Source organism: Carcharhinus amblyrhynchos, unplaced genomic scaffold, assembly GCF_965287045.1.
Source record: "Carcharhinus amblyrhynchos unplaced genomic scaffold, sCarAmb.v2.hapA scaffold_44, whole genome shotgun sequence".
Classification (NCBI taxonomy): domain Eukaryota; kingdom Metazoa; phylum Chordata; class Chondrichthyes; order Carcharhiniformes; family Carcharhinidae; genus Carcharhinus; species Carcharhinus amblyrhynchos.
Genome location: NW_027649785.1, coordinates 3,102,340 through 3,120,312, shown reverse-complemented (window position 1 = coordinate 3,120,312; position 17,973 = coordinate 3,102,340). Strand labels below are relative to the sequence as shown.

Sequence of the window (17,973 nt, the reverse complement as noted above, 5' to 3'; positions counted from 1 at the left end):
CGTTCTCCCCATGTCTGCGTGGGCATCCTTCCGGGTAATCTGGATTCCTCCCATAGTCCAAGGATGTGTGGGTTGCCCCTTAATGTTGGGGGATTAATAGGGTGAGTACATAGGATTATGGAAATAGGGCTTGGGTGGGATTGTTGTTGTTGCAGGCTCAATGGGACAAATGACCACCTCCTGCACTGTAGGGATTCTATGAAAAACATGCAAGGTTATTGTGTTGTAAACTTACCTTTTGTAAATTAGGATTAAGTTCTGTAGGTGTGTGCAGCACTTTGGGGATCTCTCCCACTGAATTTGAAAGACCACTACAGGTAATGGTGAATTTTAAAGCCATAAAGTTGTTCCAGTGCAGTTTGCGACTTCTTTTTTATTAGTCTAGTACACTGCGCAATCCATTTGTACAGCTATGCCATCTTGATGACTCATTTTCACTGCTCCACATACTCTGTCCATCTTTTCAAATTAGCTCATCTGGTTGCGGGTAGTTCAGTTTTCCGGGTCCAGGGCCTAACTTTGTGCTCAGCATATTTCCCTGCATCATCTGACATCTCCAATTCCATCTGACTGACTTAAAGTTAGTTTGTGGCACTGTTGGCTAATCGGACCAAAAGTTGAGCTAGGGCACCCTCTGCTGCTGAAGTAATGGAAGCATTTGAAGACACGTAAATTCACGTGAAATGCCTTTTAAAAAGTGATTAGTTTCAGTGGTGGTTAAAAGAAAGAGAATATTGACACTGGAAAAAAACATTTTCTTAATCTTCAGGTGACGATTGATTTGTACACTGTCTGCAATGGCTTTTGATTTTTTACTTTTTAGTAACATGTTTCTTTAAACATGGAGGAATTTCCTTGTAGCTATTTCAAACTTTAGTTGCGATACCTAGTATTGGTTTATCTGTTTGTTTCTAGGTTCAGATGGATCCCTCTGGAACATTTGTAGCTACTAGTTGTTCTGACAAGAATATTTCCATCTTTGACTTCTACACTGGAGAATGTGTCGCCAGCATGTTTGGGCATTCAGGTATTCTTATGACAGTCTATAAACAAGAATTATTTAACTTTTAACATTTCTCTTCTATTTTGGATTTTAAAAAATTGTTCCCTAAACCTAGTGAATAGAATTGGACTGCCCAGGGAGTGGGTGCAGAGTTTTGTTGGTAGCATGTCATTCCTGAAAATGGAACTGGAAGTGAGCCACTTCTGCGGTCTTCCTGTTTTTCACACTATTACAATTTCTGAAAACTGCTAATGGTATGTGATTCTGCAGGAGATGTCTGATGAAACCTGCTGTCAGCTAACAAAGCTGAAGCTACAGATGACCTGCAATAGCACCTGTGGTCAAAACATTCCTGCCCAACTCCATAAGACTTGTGCACACAGTGGTACACATCTTTTTTCAAAATTAAAGTTCACTTGTAAATATTACAGTATCTCGGTTTCACTTCATTCATATACGCATCATTGTTGTTTGTTGAGACGAACCTAGTCACACAGAAATGTATTAGAAATCTCATGGTTGGCACACATTGGTTGGAGGTGGGGAAGGTTAAAAACATTTGTATTTATTGTGGCAGGAAGTTTTTGTTTTCTTCAGTATTTATTGAATGCTCTCATTCGTGCCAGTGTTGTACTTGCCACTCTGACACATGGCTGATTTTGCTAACTATGTATTGTAAAGGAGATTTGCCCTGTAAGGACCTTGCCAGCCAACACAGTGAGAGAGATCCACATTTGGATGATGCTGCCCTTTAGGTCCCTCGTAAGAACCTTGACTGACTGCTCCCACTGCACCTTTCGCTTGGATAACTTTCTTAATTTCTCCTGTCTCCCAATTCCATCCCAACCATCTCCACCTCCAACACTGACTCACCTTGCTGCAGCCGAGCTCCATGCAAACTGCTATTCTCCTGCTCCCGTTGCTTGTGCTGCAGACCACCGACACACACAACTGCATAAACACAACCTTAAACCAACATAGACGGGTGCACCATGATTTTCGTGCACTACTGACTTTATCTTAAAAGTAGGACTTTATGCTAATGAGCATTAATACCATGCAAAGTTATTGCAAGTAAGATCCCACCATAAGTGCTAGGTGATTCATTTTGGTAGGACAAACTTTAATGCAGATTACAGGGTCAACGGCAGGGTTCTGAGGAATGTGGAGGAACAGAGAGATCTTGGGATTCATATCCACAGATCTCTGAAGATTGCCACTCAAGTGGATAGAGCCGTGAAGAAGGCTTATAGTGTGTTAGCTTTTATTAACAGGGGGTTTGAGTTTGAGTCGTGGGGTTATGCTCCAACTATACAGGACCTTTGAGGAAAGGTTGAGGGAGCTGGGGCTTTTCTCTTTAGAGCGGAGGAGGATGAGCGGCGACTTAGAGGTTTATAAGATAATGAGGGGGATAGATAGAGTGAACGTTCAGAGATTATTTCTTCGGGTAGATGTAGTTGTTACTAGGGGGCATAACTTTAAGGTTCATGGTGGGAAATATAGGAGGGATGTCTGAGGTAGATTCTTTATTCAGAGAGTGGTTAGGGTGTGGAATGCATTGCCTGCTGTGACAGTGGAGTCGGACACTTTAGAAACTTTCAGGCGGTTGTTGGATAGGCACATGGAGCACACCAGAATGATAGGGAGTGGCATAGCTTGATCTTGGGTTTGGACATAGCTGGGCACAGCGTCGAGGGCCTGTACTGTTCGATGGAACGACGGAGGGTGAGGGGTGACCTGATAGAGATTTACAAGATTGAGCGGCATGGACAGAGTGGATAGTCAGATGCTAAAAGTCAAGTACTAGGGATCATAGGTTTAAGGTGTGTGGGGAAAAGTTTAGAGAGATGTGCGAAGCAAGTTTTTTGTACACAGGGTGGTGAATGTCTGGAACATGATGCCTGGGGAGGTGGTGGGAGCAGATATGATAGTGGCATTTAAGGCAACAAGATAAATACATAAATAGGATGGGAAAGGAAGGATACAAACTCTAAGTGCATACACTTTTAGCTTAGGCAGGCATCATGATCGACACAGGCGTGGAGGGCTGAAGGGCCTAGTTCTGTGCTGTGTTGTTCTTTTATACCTTCCATGGTGTTATGTGACACTACCAGCATACTAAATGGGGTAGACATTGAGCAGATCTACACTTTTGAATCTGGGCACAGTGGGCCATTAGCAGCAACAAAATTGTACTCGATCACAATCTGTAAGCGCGTGGCCCTGCATATTCCCTACGCTACCATTACCACCAAGCCAGGGATCAACCCTGACTCAGTGTAGAGTGCAAGAGGGCATGTCAGGAACAGCACCAACCATGCCTAAAAATGAGGTGTCAGTTTGGTGAAGGTACAAAATAGGGCTATTACTTCAGTGCCAAACAGCATAAGCAACAAATAGGCCTGTTAAGTGATTCCACAACCAAAGAATCAGATGCAAACTCTGTAGTCCTGCCACATCCAGTCATGAATGGCAGTGGACAATTAAACAATCACTGGAGGAGGAGCTCCACTAATAACCTTATCTCCAATGATGGAGGAGCCTGGCGAGTCACCGCCAGGCTGAAACAATCTTGAGCTAGAAATGCTGAGTGGATGATCCATCTCGGCCGCCTCTTGAGATGCCAATTTGATTCACTCCCAGTGATCAAGAAATGGTTGCAGGTGTTGGAAAAGCTGTAGGCCTGACAATATTCTGACAATGGGACTGAAGACTTGTGCTCCAGAATTTGCTGCTTTAGCCAAGCTCCTGAACTTATTGCAGCATCAGTTCAAAATGGACAGAAGAGCTGAATTCCAGATTTGAGGTGAAGAGAACCTTCCACTTGGAGTCATTTTCACAAAAGAAGATGGCTGTGGTGGTTGGATGTCAATCGCCTCTGTTCCAGAAAATCACTGCAGGAGTTTCTCAGGATGATGTCCTATGTCCAGTGATCTTCAGCAGTTTCATCACTGACCTTTCTTCCATTGTAAGATCAGAAGTGGGCATGTTCACTGCCCATTTTCACCATTCACAACTCTTCAGATATTGAAGCTGTCTGTATCCAAATGCAGCAAGATGTGGACAATATTCCAGTTTGGGCTTACGAGTGGCAAGTAATATTCATGTGCCGCACAAGTACCAGGCTGTGATCATCTTCAAGAGAATAACCATCATCCCATCAATGGATCACCATTGCTGACTTGCCCCACTGTTAACATCCTTGGGGTTACCATTAACTTGAAACTGAACTGGACAAGCCATATAAATACTTTGGCTACAAGAGCAGGTCAGAGACGAGGAATCCTGAGGTAAGTAACTCACATCCTTATTCAAGGTGCCCCTTAAAAGTCACTATTGTATTCTCTTCCACTACCTCCCACTGGCAGAGAGTTCCAGGCACCCACCACCTCTGTATAAAGAATAAAACCTGCCTTATACATCTCCTAAAATTCCTCAACCTGTCCATCATTTTCAAGACACAAGTCAGACATGTAATGGAACACTCACCCCATGCCTGCTTGGCCCCATCCAGAACAAAGCCCTTTTGACTGGCACCTCCCTCCTTCCCCCTTCATCTCCATCATCAGAAACATCCTTCCTGCATCTACCCTGTCTAGTCCTGTTAGAATTTCGTAGGTTTCTGAGACCTCCCCTCATTCTTCTGAACTCCAGCAAATATAATCCTAACCAACTTGATCTCTCCTCATCCAGTCAATCCTGCCATCCCAGGAATCAGTCTGTTAAACCTTTGCTGCACTCCCTCTATAGCAAGTGCATTGATCCTCAGATAAGAAATAATTTGTGAATTTCTACGCTGAATTTTAATTTGATATCTGGATCTTCAGAAACTGTTTAAAACTGCTGCACGCAGTTTAGGATAACTTTGAATTCTGTAATAATGCAGACAGATTACAAAAAATTGTATACATGGTTGTAAAATTAGTTTTAATTTTATTTTCTAGAAATTGTAACAGGCATGAAATTTAGTAATGACTGCAACTATCTGATCACAGTATCAGGAGACAGGCAAGTACTTTCTACTGGGTTACATGCCATTGGTAAAATGAATTTTTTAAAAACGTGAAGGAAATTAATGTGACATGTTTTAGTTGTAATTAGCTATTGAAAGCCTCTATTATACTTTTTGTAGGCCAATATGTCAAGCACATGTACAATGTGCAATTTCTTTCACACATCACTCAACAATAACCTTACAGTTGGAGGCTGATGTGTTTTCTAAAGTCATGACTTGTATCCACTGTGCAACTGAAAAAACGCCCATCCTCTCTCTCTATTTTCGCTGTCTCCATTAATCTGTCATTGGTATATTCTTCATCACGTTGGAAAGTGGAGCTCTGTCATCTTGTATATTTCTGTAACTACTGAATAACAAATTACTGAGGATTGTGGTACATTAGCATATGGGCTTTTCCCATTTATCATGACCATTGTGACAATTCCTCTGTATCCTATTTTCATTTTTACGCTGTCAACTAACTGTGCTGTTTATTCAGTATTTCTCATAGTCCTTGCATACAAGGCTGAATTTGTGTTCTGTCAATTCTATGAAGAAAACTAGCTTCTATAACTGCATAGCAAATCAACATCATCAAACCTTTTAGTCTTGAGTGCAATATTAAGTAAAATAATAATGTCCTACTGTTACTGAATATTTGCAGGGTTTTTCTCATTTTCTCACCTACAGTTGCATTTTCATATGGCGCTTGGATACCCAGTTGACAAATTGCATGAGACATCGTCTGTCTGAAATTAAACAGATTTCTAAAAAAGACAAGACGCCACCTACCAAGCCACCTGCACCAATCAGGTATATTTATTAAAACTGCTGTCTTACTTGCAAGATACTTCAGATACTGAAATTTAGAAAATCAGACAGTTCTCTGTTTCAGCTGGAATTTTGTGTACGGTTCTGTCGTCATATTACAAAAGATCACGAGAGAATGCAGAGGATACTTTACAAGAATGTTGCAGGGCTTGAAAATTGCATCTGAGGAACGGTTGGATAGACAAAGTGTTGCTTTCTTTAGAAAGAGATGGCTCAGGGGTGGACAGAAAATGGTTGTTTCCGTTGGCAGAGGGGATAATTATCAGGCGGAAAACATCTAAGGTCATTAATAAAAGGATTAAAGGGACAGGAGGAAAAACATTTGTTCACTGAGGGTAGTGGGTGTCTGGAATTAACTGCTTACAATGGTGATTTGAAGCTGAAATGCTCAACTCAGCATTAAAAGATACCTGGATCTGCATCTAAAGTGCTATAACCTGCAAAACTATGGACCAGGTACTGAAAAATTGAATTAAAACAAGCAGGTGTTCTTTTTCTTTAGCTGGTGCAGACACACTGGGCTGAATGGCTCCTTTCTGCATTAACATTTCTGTGGTTTTATATTACTTTCATCCTGATGTAAGTGCTTAAGATGCAGGAGAGTAGGTCTGTGTGACTTGGCAACTTCCAGCTTCCTTATTATGTTTCTGTTTCAACTTCTATCCCCACCCTAGATAAGTCTTGATGCACTTCACTCTGATTACTTAATGACCTTTAGAGTTGGAAAAGAATGCTCGTGTGGAAACAGGAGACCTAAATATTTTATCGTGATTTGCTACAACGCCATTGCTATCTTGCCAGCCATTGATTTTGCTGAACTAAAAATTTTGCACTGCCCAGACAACTGTAGCAGCTTAAATCAGGTGGAAGACTTAGAGCTACTGAGTACTATTACAAATCTGTAGTTTATATTTCATGACCTACATAAGTGATTCAACTTGGCCCTGGAAGAGCAACCTTACAATATAAACCCATTAAATTGAGAGAGATCCTCGGTATGTAGCCTTGTATTCATTGGTGTGATATCAATACAACCTCAGCGATAAAAGTAAAAAAAGGCTTGTGTTTGTTGTACATTTCATGGTCTCAGCACTCTAAAGCTCTTTACAATCAATTGAGTGTTCTCAAGGTGTCGTCACTGTTGTAATGTAGCCAATTTATGTATAGCAAACTTCCCACAAGCAGTATTGTCTAAACCAGGTATTATGTTTATTATGCTTCTGGGATTAAAAATTGGCAAGGCACCATGGAGAACTCTTCTCTTTACCAAGTCTTTAGTGTGTGGCAAAGATGTCACCCATTGGTGAATAGTTGACCGAATTAGACTTGGAAGTACCTATTGCTACAGTAACTAGTTGCGCATGCAATGCTTTGGAATTCTCCAAACTCCATGTGCCACCATATGCATTTGTACACCCTTATGCCCAGTGCAGCATTTGGGCCTTTTATGGAATGCCCACTTTTGTGGTCACAAAATTGATGGCTGCGATTTGGAAGTACTAAATTTTGACATTTTCTCATATGGAAAATAGGGCTTTACTTTCAGTATGTAATTATTTTAGGAGAGAGACCTTTATGGTGCGAAAGTTAACTTCAGAGGATCAGGAAGATGATATGAGTGAGGATGATGCAGATGATGAATCATTCCGAACCCCTCTAAAAGAGCAGATGGATAGAGGTAGGAGCTGTTTTGTATATACTGTACAGTACGTGGGATGGATGAAGTAGACCCCAAAAATTAATACCTCAGTGGCTTTATATTTCAGTATATGTATTGTGCCTTCCTTGAGCACAAACTATCGCAAATATATCATAGCCAGTACGATACTTTTTAAAGTATAGTTGCTGTAATTTAGGAAATGTGATGGCTAATTTTGCATTGAAAGCTCTAACAAACAGCATGATAATGTTCAAATTATCTGTTTTGGATTTTAAGGGATAAACATTAGCCAAGGCACTGGGATTAACTCCTATACTCTTCAAAATAGTTATATAATTGTTAGTGCACACCTATGAGCACAGATAACATTCCTACCTTTCTTTGTGTAATCAGCAGATTTAGCCACCATATCTTTGCCCTAAGTTAATTTGAGTTTGTCTATTTGGTTGGTGTCAAAAAGAGACACCTTTGTTTCTTCCATCCAAGTAATTAATATAAATTATAAAAAAAAAGTTGAGGCCCCAGCACTGATCTCTGGCATGCACTTACCCATTTATGCCTGCTTTGTTTTCTCTTAGCTAGCCAATCTTCTATCCACATTGATATTTTACCCACTACAGCATTCACTTTTATTTCCTGCAATAGAATGTAGAACACTACAGCACAAACAGGCCCTTCGGCCCACAAGTTGCGCCGATCATGTCCATACCTACTAGGCCTATCTATATCTCTCAATCCCATTAAATCCCATGTACTCATCCAGAAGTCTCTTAAAAGACCCCAGCGAGTTTGCCTCTACTGCCACCAACGGCAGCCGATTCCACTCACTCACCACCCTCTGAGTGAAAAACTTACCCCTGAAATCTCCTGTGTACCTACTCCCAGCACCTTAAACCTGTGTCCTCTCGTAGCGACCATTTCAGCCCTGGGAAATAGTCTCCGAGAATCCACCCTACCCATACCTCTCAACATCTTATAAACCTCTATCAGGTCCCCTCTCAATCTTCGTCTCTCCAGGGAGAAGAGACCTAGCTCCCTCAATCTATCCTTATAAGGCATGCCTCCCAATCCAGGCAACATCCTTGTAAATCTCCTCTGCACCCTCTCAATAGCTTCCACATCCTTCCTGTAGTGAGGCTGCGCACAGTACTCCAAGTGGGGTCTGACAAGGGTCTTATAAAGACCCTTACCTTCCGACTCCTAAACTCAATCCCTCAATTAACGAAGGCTAGCACACCATACGCCTTCTTGACCACATCCTCCACCTGTGAGGCCAATGTAAGAGTCCTATGGACCCGGACCCCAAGGTCCTTCTTCTCCTCAACACTGCTAAGAGTCCTACCCTTGATACTGTACTCCTTCATCCCACTGGACCTGCCAAAATGGACCACTACACATTTATCCGCGCTGAAGTCCATCTGCCACTTCTCTGCCCAGTCTTGCATCCTATCTATGTCACGCTGCAACTTCTGACATCCCTCCAGACTGTCCACAACACCACCAACCTTCGTGTCGTTGACAAGCTTACCAACCCATCCCTCCACTTCCTCATCAGGTCATTTATGAAAATGACAAACAGCAAGGGTCCTAGAACAGATCCCTGGGGCACTCCAGTGGTGACTGACCTCCATGCAGAAAAAGACCCATCCACAACCACTCTCTGCCTTCTGCAGGCAAGCCAGTTCTGGATCCACAAGGCCAAAGCCCCTTGGATCCCATGCCCTCTCACCTTTCCAGGAAGTCTTGCATGGAGGATCTTATCAAACGCCTTGCTGAAGTCCATGTAAACCACATCCACCGCTCTTCCTTCGTCAATGTGTTCAGTCACATTTTCAAAGAACTCAACTAGGCTCGTAAGGCACGATCTGCCCTTGACAAAGCCATGCTGACTATTTCTGATCGTACTAAACTTCTCTAAACATTCATAAATCCTGTTCCTCAGTATCCTCTCCATCAACTTACCAACCACTGAGGTCAAACTCACCGGTCGGTAATTTCCCGGGCTATCCCTGTTCCCTTTCTTGAAAATAGGAACCACATCCGCAATCCTCCGAACCTCTCCCGTCTCCATCGACGACGCAAAGATCATTGCCAGGGGCTCTGCAATCTCTTCCCTCACCTCACCACAGTGACCTGGGGTACATCCCATCCGGTCCCGGCAACTTATTTACCTTGATAGAATTTAAAAGTTCCAACACATCCTCTTTCTTAACATCCACATACTCAATCTTTTCAGTCCGCCGCAAGCCAGTACAACCTCCCAGATCATTTCCCACCGTGAATACTGAGGCAAAGTACTCATTAAGCACCTCTGCCATTTCTTCTGGTTCCACACAGACTTTTCCCCCTTCACCTTTTATAGGTCCTATCCCTTCACTTCTCATCCTTTTACTCTTCACATAATTGTAAAATGCCTTGGGGTTCTCCTTGATCTTACCCGCCAAGGCCTTCTCATGACCCCTTTGCTGTGGCACCTTATCAAGTGCCTTCTGAAAATCTAAGTACAGTCCGCCCACTGGTTCCCTTCATCCACAGCACGTGTGATTCCTTCAAAGAATTCCAATAAATTGGATCAACGTTGTTATGGGGCTGTTACGGTAGTTTAAAATGCCACAAGAAAACCATCATTCCCCTCAAGTAGCTAGACAAAGCCAGTGTGGTTTAAGATGATTTATTAAACAAGACTACAACTATAGGACTCTAAATGAGACCATTCAGAGTGGAAAAAGTTAGAAGTTCATAGGCAATTAGTTTCAGTTTCGATTACAAATAATTTGAATACACCAACAAAAATCCAGAGTTATCTCCATCCAATCATAATTAAAATCACATCATATGAAGTGCAGTTTTTAAAGTCAATTACATTTACCTTACATTTGCTTAATTGTAACATCCAATTGATAAAAGGTTTCTACTTTCCTCAATTAAGTATTGTTTTCCCTTATAGGCATTCCTTGTCTGGTTATTAGAACATGAATCATTCTGTTGTCCAATGCATGATTTAAATGCCTTTTCCCATCATAGTATCTTTCTCTCTCTTTCTTATCTGAAGGTCAGGTGTCTGGAACTAGCTGTTTATTATCCTGCAGTTAAACGTTGTGTAGGTTTTGGTGATTACTTTCTGTTAAGCCTTTCATTGGACACAGTTATTAATATGACTTATTTTCCTCCAATTATTAGTATGGGTATTAATCCCCCTCAAACATAATTTCCTTGTCTCAACCATGTTGGACCTGTGATTGATTTGAATTTATGTAAGTGCCCTGCCATAACATCGTTAATAATTTATAATTTTTTCCAAAGACAAATGTTAAACTAACTTGTCATCTGTACTTTCTTGCTTTTATGTCGCCCTTTTTGAATAAAGGGATAACATTTGTTTTCCAATCAAATAGAACCTTCCTTGAATATATTGAATTTTGGAAAATTAAAATTAACACAGCAACTGTATCACCAACCATTTATTTTAAGAACCTAGGATAAAGTGTATCAGTAGCCAGGACATTCAGTCCACAGTTCCAACAATTTGCTAAGTACCACTTTCCTCTTGATTGTAATTTCCTTGTGTCCCTCCCTCCTATTCATTTCTTGATTTGAATCTATTTTTGGGATGTTACTTGTATTTTCTGTAGTGTCGTGGTATTGTCACACGACTAATAATCCGGGGACCTGGGTTCAAGTTCCACCATGGCTGATGGTGAAATTTAAATTCAGTAAAAATATGCAATTAGAAGTGTAATTATGACCACGAAACCATTGTCAGTTGTTGTAAAAACCCATTTGGTTCACGAATGTCCTTTTAGGTAACTAAATCTGACATCCTTACCTGATCTGGCCTCTGACTGCAGATGCATAGCAATGTGGTTGACTTTCAAGTACCCTCTGAAATGAGATGGTATAGCAAGGTCCTTTTATTCGAAAACAATGAAGGATGGGCAATAAAGGTTGGCCCAGCCAGTGAAGTCTACATTCCAATGAATCAAATAAAATGATGCAAACTACTTGCTCTGCTATCTCTTTTCATCTTCCATGATAGATTCCCCAGACTCCCCTTTCTATAAAACCTACACTCACTCTTCTTATTTAAATAATACAAACTCTTACCCATTTACATTTGAATTTCTCTCTCCTTACTCTGAAGAATTATCAGAACACGTGATCAAACCATAGGAGTTTACAGTACAAGTAAAAATTATTCATCTACTTCCTGTCATACGGATGCTAGTTCTGTTAGAATGATCCAAATGTAATCCTACTGCTCCATGTTTTCCTTGCATCCTTGTTATTTTCTCTGTTTCAAATGTTAATGCAACTTCCTCTCAAACTGAAAAAAAAGTCCATTTTTATTACTGCTGCACAATTTTACAGTTAACACTGAAGATACTCTGTTCCTGATGACTAATGGGAAACTTCCACTGTGGGCAAAGAGACTGGTAAGTTCCTCATTTTAACTTGAATGCATGTTATCCTCTCCTCTTTACTCTTTGAGATACAGGTGTGACACAAAACCTGTTCAAATGGTGTACTTCCACGTGGAAAAATCTATTTCCCAGGCTTATCTGTTGCGATGGCCAAACGTTGATTGATTGATCAGAATATTTAAAGGGGCGGGGGGGATGTTTTAGATAGGAAAGTGGATTTGGGACCATGATCAGATCAACCATAATAATGAAGGGTGATACGGATTTGAAGAGCTGATTGGCCTACTTATGCTCCCAATTCTGTTTCTGTATGAGCCTGAAGGAGAGAGGGAAGATGTGAATCAAGATCACATTTTTCTGAAGGATGTTGTATAACAGTTTGTACATTGGATTGATGCTTTTTTTTATTGTCCTATCTCACTACAAGGGAACTGTGTGCACTTCAAATGCATAAGAACATAAGAACTAGGAGCAGGAGTAGGCCATCTAGCCCTTCGAGCCTGCCCCGCCATTCAATAAGATCATGGCTGATCTGTCATGGCTCAGTTCCACATTCCCGCCCTCTCCCCATAACCCTTAATCCCCTCGCTTATCAAAAACCCATCAACCCGCATCTTAAAAATATTTAGCGAGGCAGCCTCCACCACTTCAACGGGCAGAGAATTCCAGAGATTCACCACCCTTTGAGTGAAGAAGTTCCTCCTCAACTCCGTTCTAAACCGCCCCCCCTTTCATCTTGAGGCTGTGCCCCCTAGTCCTACTGTCCTTTCTGAGCAGGAAGAGCCTCTCCACCTCTATCCTATCCATCCCATTCATCATCTTATACGTCTCAATGAGATCTCCCCTCATTCTTCTAAACTCTAACGAGAACAAGCCTAGTTTATTCAGCCTCTCCTCATAGCTCAACCCCCTCAACTCCGGTATCAGCCTAGTAAACCTCCTCTGCACTCCCTCCAAGGCCAAAATATCCTTGCGTAAGTGCGGCGACCAAAACTGCACACAGTATTCCAGCTGCGGCCTCACCAATGCCCTATACAGCTGCAGAAGACCTCCCTGCTTTTATATTCAATTCCCCCTCACTATGAAGCAGTAAAACAATGATTTGCTAGATTCAGATATGATTTGCAAAGTATACCCATTGTAGCAGCACATTAGTGTCTTTAATAGCCTGCTGCACAGATTCAGCTAACAAATATCTGATTTGATTAGTCATTTTGTTGGAATAGTGAGTGTATGCTTAAAATGTTCTGGGGTGTGAAGAGAGGTCTTCACTTTCGTAGAAGCAGCATTAAGAGTCTAAACGTTTCCCCACAGATGCTGCCAGACCTGCTGAGTTTATCCAGCACTTTGTTTTTATCATATTGAGATTTTAAAATTCAATTATATAATTATTTCAACTAAACATTACAATTGTCCTGAATTCTTTCCTCATAGCGTCCAGATCGCATGGAATTATGCAGAACTGCAATTACATATCTACATTCTGTTATGTGCCAAATGAAAAGGTTCATGTTTGACCCGAAGCAATATTGTTGACTCATTTTTTTTTAGTCTTGGGAGGGACTTAACAACTGAGTGTCATTCTACACCTCTACTTTTCACTCAAGAATTGCCTTGTTACTGAATGGGAATCCTGGCTATTTTGAGTCCCTCAGTCTAAGAAGTTGAGGCTGATGATAGAACACTAGCTGAAATAGATGACCCAATTATACATAGAATCTCTTCAGTGCCAAAGGAAGCCTTTCGGTCCATCAAGGCTGCACTGACCCACCGAACATCCCACCAAGGCTGCTACCTCTGCCCCATCCCTGCAACCCAGTGCATCCACTATAACTAATGCACCTAATCTACGCATTAAGGGCAATTTAGCATGGCCAATCCATCTGACCTGAATATCTTTGCATTGTGGGAGAAAATCATAGTACTTGAAGGAAATGCATGCAGAAACGGGGAGCCTGTTTGTGTGGCGTTTGCATAGTCACCCAAGGCCAGAATCAAACACAGATCCCTGGCATTGTGAGACAGTAATGCTAATCACTGCCAGATGTAATGTGACATTCTAACAAATGGAAATTGCTCCTCTCAGGCAGTCCCATTGAGTTGAGGATGACTTGTTTCCATGTTAAAATGAATTCTCAGGTGACTGAAGAGTCCAGTGCGTGACCTACAGTCTCTGTCACAGGTGGGATATATGGTGGTTGGTGGGTGTCCAGGTTCTCTCATGCTCTTATTGCTGCTGACGCTTGGTTTCAGCTTGTTCTCAGTGATGAAACTTGGTGTTCAGTTTTCCAGATACTTTCCTCCACTTCAGCCAGAGATTCCCAGGGATCGGTGAAAATGCTGCAATTTTTCAAGAAAGCTTTGAAGATGGCCTTGAAACTTTTCCTCTGCCCTCCTGGGGCTCACTTGCTGTGTTGAAGCGCTGAGTGAAGCTCTGAGTAAAGCTCTCGTTTCGGAGTCTTGTGGCATGCAGAAATTGTGGCAAGTCGAGCGGAGCTGATCGAGTGGGATCAGTGCATTGGTGCAGAGAATGTTGGCCTGAGCGAGAACATTTATGTTGGTGCTCCTATCCAGCCAATGAACTTGAAGGATCTTGTGGAGGCAGCGCTAGTGGTATTTCTCCAGGGGTTTTGAGGTGCCTGCTGTACATAGTACATGTCTCGGAACCGTAGAAGAGGACACGTATCACTACTGCGCCGTAGGCCATGAACTTGTTGCTGGATCTGAGATCCTGGTCTTCAAGCACTGTCCCTCAGGTGACTGAAGGTGTGCTGGCACACTCGATTTGATGTTGAACCTTGTCGTTGATGTCTGCCCTTGTTGGTGCATTCCCAGATATGAAAAGTAGTCTATGTTGTCCACAGCCTCGTCATGGGTTTTGATAATCTGGGGCAGTGCTGTGTGTTGGGGTAGATTGCCAAGGTCCATGGTCTCGTGCACCTTAATGAAGGTGTTGATGATGGCTCGGAACTTGGTCTCCAAATGTACATACAAGCAAGCATTGTCTGCATACTGTAGTTCCATGGTAGAGGATGGGGCAACTTAAGATCTGGCCTGCAAGTAGCAGAAGTTGAACAGATTCCCATTTGTCCAATAGTTTAGCACCAATCTAATGAGATTTTTGAGGCTGAGATGGAGCATTGCAGCAAGGAGGATCGAGAAGCACATGACACAACCCCAGTCCGAACGTAATTTGGGTCTGGTGGATCTGTTGGTCAGGTTCATGGCTTGCAGGCAGAGGAGGATGGTGGCAACCATTGGGGACGATGGAAACAGAGGAGGATGCCCTATAATCCTTTATGGTTAACCATGTTAAAGGACGTTGAGGTCAAAGAAGGATTGGTGCTATTTTCTGCACTTCTCTTGTCTCTGCCATGGCATTTCTCTTGTCTCTGCCATGTGGTGAAGCACATTGGGCAGAATCCACAAATGTAACTTGGAGGAGCACTTCAGCCACAGAGCTGAAGCAATTTAACGAAGACCCTTGCAATGATCTTCCCTATGGCCAACAACAGGGAAATTCCTCTGCAGTTAATGCAGTCGGTCTTGTTATCTTTCCTGAAGATGGTCACAATTTTGACAATCGATATCCCCTGGCATGTTCTCCTCCCCCCAGATGAAGGGAATGAGGTCATGTATTTGTGCCAAAAGTGTTTATCTGCCATGTTTTACTGCTTTGGCTATCCCATCTGTTCTGAATGCCTTGTTTCTTAGCTGGATCTCTCAAAATTTCAAACTGTAATCTACATTTAGCTTTGTACGTTTTGCAGTGTAGGAAACCGTTCGGCCCATCAAGTCTGCATCAACCATCCAAAAGAGCACTTTATCTAAGTCCACTTGCCTGCCGTATATCTGTAATCCCCTCACTGTTTTTACCATGGCTAATCCACCTAATTTATGTATCTTGGGACATGGGCAATCTAACATGGCCGATCCATCTAATCTGCATGTCTTTGGATTGTGGGAGAAAACCAGAGTATCCAGAGGAAACCCAAGCAGACATGGGAAAAATGTCATTTTGTCACCTAAGGTCGAGATCAAACCCGGGCCCCTGGCACTGACGGGCAGCAGTGCTGCTCACTATGCTAGTTATCGGATGGTGTTTAACCTTGTGTTGGGTTGGGGTTGTACTGAAACAGTATCAGGTAGCATGCTGGAGATGGAGTTGAAGACAGTGGTGTTGAAAACAGTCTTTGAAGGGCCCTTCACAGTGAATACTGACTGCCTCTTTGTCCTTGGCCAGCACTGGGATGGGGTCCTGGATGTTTATAAAATAGATAGGGAGGCTATTTCCCAGGGCTGAAATGGCTGCTACGAGAGGACACAGGTGCTGGGAAGCAAGTACAGAGATGATGTTAGGAGTAAATTTTTCACTGAGGGTGATGAGTGAGTGGAATCGGCTGCCGTCGGTGGTGGTAGAGGCAAACTCGCTGGGGTCTTTTAAAAGACTTCTGGATGAGTATATGGGATCCAGTGGGATTGGGAGTTACAGATAGTTCTATGGCTTAGTAGGTATAGATGTGATCGGCGCAACTTTTGGGCCGAAGGGCCTGTTTGTGCTGCAGTGTTCTATGTTCTATGATTGGATCTTAACTAGTCTTGAACTGTGCTTTAAAAAAATGATCATGTAGTAAAATTGGAGTGTCATGGTTGTTGGCTAACTGCGTTTCCTCTGCCTTCTGTCTGTTCTTTAGGTCTTTTTTTTTTTTGCTGGACCTCTGCCTTCTGCTGTTATGTAGACCTACTTTATCGCTTACTAGTTGGGCTGCTGTTTCAGGTCTAGAAGATCTTTGCACTTGCAACTTATTAGCTGCTGGATCTCCTGGTCATTCTCTTTGAACCAGTCTTGTTCGAGTGACCAAGTGTCTCTTCAAAGGTGATGATTATACTGGCCTGGAGGGCAGCCCTGGCACTCTGCTTCTATGGAAGGGTGAGGCAAGATAAGATCTGTGATAGGATGGAACGTAGGAAAAAATTAAAAGGCAAAAGTGGTGCAAGGCTAAATGGAATGACAATAGGCAAATAATGAAACAAAAATGTTTAGAGCAGTTTTGAATGACAAAATGATGAACAGACGTTGTCCAAAAATGAAAATCTGCTGAAGGAATAAAAGCAAAATGGAAAGAGAGATTAGCTTGAAATTCAGTCTGGGTTTTGTGATACTTTTAATCTCTGCCTGGTGAAGTAATTTATCAACTAAACCTTTTGGATGCTTTCGTTCTAATATTAATCCTGCTTGTCAGTGGGGAATAGAGATCAAGAAGTTCTGAATTAAAAAATATTGGGACAAACACTTGTGGAAAAATCAGTGAGGAGGGCAAATATTTAAAAAGCCTTGAACAATAAAATACTCCTAACAGCAAAGATTTTCTAAAGAGCTCACTTTGTTTCACCATTTGTTGTAGGAGGCAGGTGACGGAAGTGTGCAGGATAGAACTAGAAATAGCAACGTGGAAACATTCCAACCACGAGGAAGATGGGCTGAGAGAATGGACAAAGACCTTATTCACTCCATCCTGGGAAAGAAGCAACTGGAGGAATACTGCGCAACCCCAACACCAGGAGGCATGTCAATGGTGCAGGGACTGCCAAGCAGCTGTTTAGTGGAACAGGACGAGTTTGGAGCACGGAACTTGGATCACTTTCTTGAAATGGTCAGATTGTTAACTAGTAATAACTGAATGTTGGTAATGGCTACTAATGGTCCCCAGTAAATAGATTATACGTATACATTGTGGAACTAACATTGATGCGAGTCTAATTAAATGAAGTGGTTATAAGCAGCCATAAATGGACCAAGCAGGACATAGAACATTTACAGTGCAGTACAGGCCCTTCGGCCCCCGATGTTGCGCCGACCAGTGGAACCAATCTAATGACCCTCTAACCTAAACTATTCCAATGTTATCTATATGCCTATCCACTGTCCATTTGAACGCCCTTAAAGTTGGTGAGTCCACAACTGCTGTAGGCAGGGCATTCCATGCCCTTACTACCCTCTGAGTAAAGAACCTACCTCTGACATCTGTCCTATAACTACCACCCCTTAATTTAAAGATAC

General features: G+C 42.2%; 1 protein-coding gene across 1 annotated transcript in view; it reads left to right on the top strand.

Annotated features, from left to right (window-relative positions):
- LOC145337178 (mitogen-activated protein kinase-binding protein 1-like) overlaps window positions 1-17,973 on the top strand; it is a 117,605-nt gene that overhangs the window by 68,539 nt on the left and 31,093 nt on the right. Inside the window, exons 17-22 of the mRNA XM_080181976.1 lie at window positions 916-1,027; window positions 4,948-5,011; window positions 5,691-5,813; window positions 7,394-7,509; window positions 11,860-11,924; window positions 17,318-17,566. Of these exons, the coding sequence (XP_080038102.1) occupies window positions 916-1,027; window positions 4,948-5,011; window positions 5,691-5,813; window positions 7,394-7,509; window positions 11,860-11,924; window positions 17,318-17,566 (729 nt within the window). The remainder of the gene's footprint in view (window positions 1-915; window positions 1,028-4,947; window positions 5,012-5,690; window positions 5,814-7,393; window positions 7,510-11,859; window positions 11,925-17,317; window positions 17,567-17,973) is intronic.